This window comes from Glandiceps talaboti, chromosome 23 (assembly GCF_964340395.1).
Source record: "Glandiceps talaboti chromosome 23, keGlaTala1.1, whole genome shotgun sequence".
Lineage (NCBI taxonomy): Eukaryota > Metazoa > Hemichordata > Enteropneusta > Spengelidae > Glandiceps > Glandiceps talaboti.
In genome coordinates, this window is record NC_135571.1 from 9285453 (window position 1) to 9292494 (window position 7042).

At 34.0% G+C, this 7042-nt stretch overlaps 1 protein-coding gene across 1 annotated transcript in view; it reads left to right on the forward strand.

Moving 5' to 3' along the window:
- The window catches only part of LOC144452630 (arylsulfatase B-like), a 12801-nt gene extending 11131 nt beyond the window's left edge, over window positions 1-1670 (forward strand). The window contains exon 7 of the mRNA XM_078143756.1: window positions 128-1670. Within this exon, the coding sequence (XP_077999882.1) occupies window positions 128-396 (269 nt within the window). The 3' untranslated portion in view covers window positions 397-1670. The remainder of the gene's footprint in view (window positions 1-127) is intronic.
- The last annotated feature ends 5372 nt before the right edge of the window (window positions 1671-7042 follow it).

The window sequence follows — 7042 nt, forward strand, 5'->3', positions numbered from 1 at the left end:
TTGGTACTGCCCGATTTAGACAATGGAATTTTAGGAAAAAAAGTAAATGCGCAAAACCCAAAATAAATGAGCGGGTGTTAAATTTTATTAAAAGTTTCAACATTAGACTTTGTTATGTATTTTGTAGGTAACAATAGTTGGATGGCACCTCCAGAGTCTGAGAACAAATCAATTCATCCAGAATCAAGAAATGGCAAAGTTGTCCAACTATACAATATCGATAAAGACCCCAATGAACAACTTGACATTGCTGACGATAATCCTGATATTGTTACTGATTTACTGCAACGTCTTGAACGGTATTATCAAGATTCTGTCCCGCCATATTTCCCACAGCAAGATGTCAAACATGCTAATCCAGCTCTATATAACAATGTCTGGTCACCATGGGAATGAACTTTGACCTCAGGGGAGTATTGTGCCATGATCTGTTGGGAGGCTGTTTTGATTGGCTTTCAGTTGAGAATGACCTTTGAACCATGTAAATTATGACAGTTTGAGAAATGAATATGCTTGTCTCTACATAGTATTCTATGGTTATAAGAATTCACCATGATAAAGAATGAGATATCTATGACAGAAAGACAATATTCAAATATTTTTTTTTTTACAAAACTGTATTTTCATTTTATTGAAATACAAACAGTAACAAGCATTGATTGTTGGCTTTAAATATGAATACTAATTGTACTTTGCATATCTAACAAGAAATATACTTTGACTACAACTAAAAATACAAAAACCAAACCGCTGGTGACCACGACTGAAAAATAAAAAATTATTAGGAAACTAGTTACTCATAAAAGAGGAAATGTGATATTTGAGTTTAAAAACATTTTCAAGGAAAAATTCAGATTTCTACCTTTCGTACACTTGTATTGATTACTGCTATCAACTTAAAGGAAAAGTCCAGTCAGACTTATTTCTGTCTTTAGTACACTTGTATTGATTACTGCTATCAACTTACATATGATTTGGGGTGATAAAATGGTACCTCTATCATTTATTAAACTCTGACTTTTTATAATTTATTCAACTCTGAAATGTATGATTTATTCACCTCTGACCTCTATAATTTATTCACCTCTGACCTCTATAATTAATTGAACTCTGACCTCTATAATTTATTCAACTCTGAAATCTTTTAATGACACCTTACAGCACTTGACATGTGTTCCGCCATTTTCAGCATTTCCTGCAAAGGTTTATGGGAAAACCACAGATACTGACATCCATTTTACCAAAATATCATTGTCTATACATACTTTGTATTGTAAATAAGGCAGAAATAACCATGACTGGAATCCCTATTAGAGAACTTGCAAACCTGCCATCTTGAATGTTGCGTCATGGGAAATATGATGATAAATATCAATCGATTATTATTGTAAACTATATTGATACATAGTTTGTAACCACAACTAATCAATTCATGGTTACCCTGACCTTTATAGGAGGTTTATTCTATTGGTAGCTCCCGGTAGGTATTATGATAACCACAGATAATCCCATAGTCCTTTGCATCTGAGCATGCTCAGTCTAGATTGCAAGTTTACTATTGACTTTCCCATTGTCATTTTCAAACTTTACTAAAACCACTGGAGCTGCAAAACTTCTTTTCATTGATGAATCATCCTCTCCAGTGATAAAAATAACAAAAATTTACAAAATTGAGCCATTTCTGATAACTATGTTTTCCTACTTGAAAAATCAATGTGAAACAACATCGATCAAGTCTGTGTTTGCATCTCAGAACAGTGCAAAATGCTAAAAAAACATGTATAAAATGTTTGTTATTGTACGTACAATAACAAAGATTTCACACAATGTTTTATAATTGATTGAGTTACAAACAAGAACTTGGCATATGTTGTTTCACGTTGATTTTTCAAGTTGGAAGCCATGATAAATTGTTTTACAAATTAAAATACAAACTAAATACCCAATCCTCATCCATATGGCCACTTTAATCTAAACCCAAAACTCTCTTAGTCCCTAGCTTAAAGTACCACAAGCTGAGTGTATAAGCCTTTCACCCAACACTTACATGATAACCTTGGTTAAACTATTTATTTTAAATGTCGATGCAAGCTCTATAACATTACAATTGTTTTCTGGCACTGTTAAAATAGTTGATTGCATGGTAGAGATGTCCTGTACATTTTTGATATGTACGATAAATTATATCATCGGATCGTTTATAAATTATACCGTTATTCAAATGAAGTCACTATAGCAGTTGGGTGTTCACTGATTGGATGAACAACTTTTTGTGCTGATAGAGAGACTTTGACCAGACGTGGTTTAGTTAGAAACCTTGTTGGCATCCAGACTAGTAGGTCACAAAACCCAACAATTGTATTCATCAAGTTAGGGTGCAATTTAATTGTTTGCATCTCTAGAACTGTTTGCAATGTCTCTAATTAGAGGATTATTAAAACTGATAACAACTAATAATTAAACACATTAAGTGTCCCTTGATTGATATGATTTACTCCTTCAGGTCGAAATTTTATTTTATTTTACTGTAAATTTTTAAAAATTGCTTTGACTCCAAGATAATTAAAGTAAAGTACATATTACATAATTTATGTGTCAGTCATACCCAAAAATAGCTGAGCTGCTTTTTTTTCACAACTGTTGATTCAGCAGTTATGTAAGACCCATCATCAATCACACTTGTGAATATTAGCAAAACACACAGAACTGTGATAAGGAATTTTTTTTAATAGACCTGTTGCTGGTTCCAAGATGCATTGCGCGTCTCTCTATACAATGCCATGTATTGTGTACATGCTCAGGGGTTTGCGAGCACTACTCAGGGGATGGTTGTTACCTGACCATGTCCTGTGTTCTCTCGTAAAATCCATCTCTGTCATTGATGGTGTTTAGTCTTTGTTCTATAAAATCACTCATAATCAAAGAGGTCAACATGTATTTCCATCATTTCCTGATGAAAATGTTATTTCACACGTAATAAAGACAAAACAATTAAGACAAACTGTAACAACATAAAAGCTATCCTCTCACACAACGCATCTTGGAACCAGAAAATCGACTATTGCACTTGTTGGTTAATGGAAGAAAACCGTCATGTCATGTAAACATGCTACTTTGTGCCTACAACCTGTGTTATCAATGAAACATGACATCATTCATATCAATGCTGTTTTTGCTGTAAAATATAGACACAGATTTTAAAATGAAGGATTATTGAAAGACACAGCTGTACAACATATGGACAATGATGTAACTATAGTTACCGTAGTATCCACTCAAGTTGATTGACACTGCCACTGACATATCAGGAAACAGAAATAAGTCAACACACAGAAATTTGGGGTGTGATAAAATGGAACTTTGAGATCTACTAATTCTCCTGGGCAGTGATGAGTAGTATAGACAAAGGAAATAGGAGGTGTGAGAGATTAGCAATATGTCTGGAGTGATACCACAAGTTTGACCCACCCATAGACCCTCCACCCACTCTATGACCCACCAATTAACTAGGACCCACCCATAGACCCTCCACCCACTCTATGACCCACCAACTAGGAATACATTGCAGTTGGTGACAGTCATGATAACAGGGACAATTGTTACTGCATATATATGTAATAGACTAAGGAGAGCACTTTGAAAGAATGAGTGTTAATGAAAACTCCATGAACTTCAGCTTAGTATTACAAACAACAGATACAGTCTAGGTCAAGTAGATAGTAGGTCAAGATAGTATCTGTCAGTGAATGCTATTATGGGGACAGTGTTTGGTGGAGTGTGAATGCTAACTATCAAACAGTCCAGGGATTAAAATCTAACTAGCTCACCGCCTGTTAAATTTTAATCTGTGGACTCTTTCATATACTAAACAAACAAGGATACTCAATTTGAAAAGTCAAAAAAATCAATATTTACCACATGTCACATGTTTGTATGTATTTGGGCTATTATTCATAACTCACAGCCTAGATTCTATGTAATAGACTCAGGAGAGAACTTTAGAGGTGTGAAAGAATGAGTGTTAATGAAAACTCCATGAACTTGAGTTTTAAACAAACAACAGATACAGTCTAGGTCCAGTAGACAGTAGGTCATGATAGTATCCATCAGTGAATGTTATCATGGGGACAGTGATCGGTGGAGTGTGAATGTTAACTATCAAACAGTCCAGTGATTAAAATCTAACTAGCTCACCGCCTGTTAAATTTTAATCTATGGACTGTTTCATATACTAAACAAACATGGATACTCAATTTGAAAAGTCAAAAAAATCAATATTTACCACATGTCACATGTTTGTATGTATTTGGGCTATACTGACTAGCCTAGATTCTATGTTTATATAGCTTCTTAGTTTTTTATTGTATCACATTGCACAAACTTTATATTCAAATAGCACTAAGGTAAAAGTAAATAGATTTGATATTGCTTTGCAGCCATGATTTCACATTCTCGCAAACCAGAGCTGTTATTTACTGTGGGACGGCGCGTATGAGAGGTGCCGTAAAACAGGCCGTGGTTTGCGACGATGTGATTTCAGCAAAAACATGATAAAAAATCAAGAATTATCACGATTATCTCTTGTATTGTATTGGGTTGGGTTGTATTGCATTGTGCTGCACTGCATTGTATTGTATTGTACTGTTCTATTTTACTGTGTTGAATCATACAGTATTGTATTGTGTTGTAATGTAATGTATTGTATTTTATCATATTGCATTGTATTGTGTTGTATTGTACTGTTGTATTTTATTGTGTTGAATCATACAGTATTGTATTGTGTTGGAATGTAATGTATTGTATGTTATTGTATTGTGTTGTATTGTAATGTATTATAATTGTATTGTTTGTTTATTTTTGATGTTTTTACATTGCACAAACTAATTGCACTTTAAATTCAAAATAGCACTAAGGTGAAAGTAAATAGATTCAATATTGCTTTGTAGCCATGATTTCAGCAGTAACATAACATAAGAAATAGAGAATTATCATGATTATCTCTTGTATTGTATTGTGTTGGGTTGTGTTGCATTGTATTGTGTTGCATTGTGTTGTGTTGTATTGTATGTGTTGTAATGTATGTATGTATGTTGCATTGTATTGCATTGTGTTGTATTGTACTGTTGTATTTTATTGCATTGAATCATACAGTATTGTATTGTGTTGCAATGTAATGTATTGTATCTTATTATATTGCACCATATCATATTGTATTGTGTTGTATTGTACTATTGTATTTTATCTTATTGTGTTGAATCACACTGTATTGTATTGTGTTGTAGTGTATTGTATTGTTTGTTTACTTTTGTCTATTTAGTTGTTTTTTACATTTTTAACGACACCAAGGCAGATTCCTATATTTGACTTTACAGTCGATTTGGTCAATAAAGTAATCTAATCTAATCTAATCTAATTAGTGATTCAATTTAGAGTCTAATGTAACTAGCTAATGACACATCAAACCACTTGATAAAAAAAGAAAGTACAAACTAGCCTTGAAAATAACAGCAAAGTTCAATAAGTGCTTGTATGCATAAATTAATTATCATTAAAAGACACTTTCAGTGCTGTTAATTACACAGCTGTATTCCATATAAGGATATTGAGTCCTTTACCACTGTTTCTAGTTTAAAACCTATGGCTACATATGAATCGACAATACACACCGATAAGGGATTTTACATCTTGTTGCAGATATTGCAAGATATGCAAATATGGATGGCAATAACGGTTGTCAAACGTGATCGCGGTCAAGCTTTCGACATGGCAGTGTGGCCATGTGCGATGCAATGAGAACAACAGTGTTGCTAAGTGTTTGACACTTTCAGCTTGACCACCCTCACCTGGCTGCTAAGGATGAAATGGCTCAATGGGATCTCGTCAGATCAGATCTGCCATGAGACGAAAAACGGCTTATAGCCATATAGTCCGGTCAGCAGAAAAGACAAAAGATTGTATAGTTTGGCCACTAGGAGTGCTATTCAGAGACAGTTTTTAGACCAGAAGTGAGGGCCATGATAGTTGTGTACTAATTTAGGCCTCCTTTGCAAAACAACAACAAAATATCCCAGTACTAGCAGTATTAATGCCAAATGTGAGTTGCATTCTTAAACAGTCTCATCATTTTGTTAAGTTTCTTTCAAATCAAGCATATTTTTAAGAACTCGGGGAATTGTTTTAGCATTGTTGACTTCTTTGAGTACTGTCTTGTCATTTTAGCCCTCACTTTTCCCAATGTGAGGGCGCCCTCTTGTGGTACTACAAGGCGGGCTTACTGGAATATGGTGTATTGATCAGACCTGATAACCATATATGGACAATCTAACCTAATATGGAGGGATGTTAATAACCCTGAAGTAGTTCAGAAGTGAATACCATATATGGATGTGTTGTCTACAGTCACTGATGTTGACTCATAAGTTTTTACCATATATAGTTAAGCAGTCAATAACCTTTAATGTTAGTATACAAGTGTGTACCATATATGGGCAAGCAATCAAATCAATAATAGTTTATAGTAACTGAATACCTTATATGGATTTAGAACACATCGTTTTCACAAAGCCTTTAGTGATTGGCTTAGACCATATCACATGGTGTATGGACTAGTGACCCATAATGACCTCAATTGCATAGAGCATGGCATTAGTTGTACATGTATTCTATATTCCCTAGGGTACTAGGTATGTAATACAAGAGTCTTTTCTGTGATTTACTTTGACTACATTTGTATATGGAGTTTCTAAAAAAAATGAAGCGTTATAAAACACTTATTGCCTTGCCGAATTCGGGCACTAGTCGACATCATATTACCCCTTGTGCTGTTATGCAGCAACTATTTCCCTCAGCATTTAGCCTCAGGAAATAGTAGCTACATAACAGCCCTTGGGGGGACAGCCAACTAATGCCTTCACACCTAGGCAATATGTATATAATATTAACTCCTTTTGGCTTAATTATAAAGTATAAATAACAAACAACAAAAATTAACAAAATTTTTTTAAGAAAAAAAATTTTCCATGGTGAACCACAAACTTTCAAA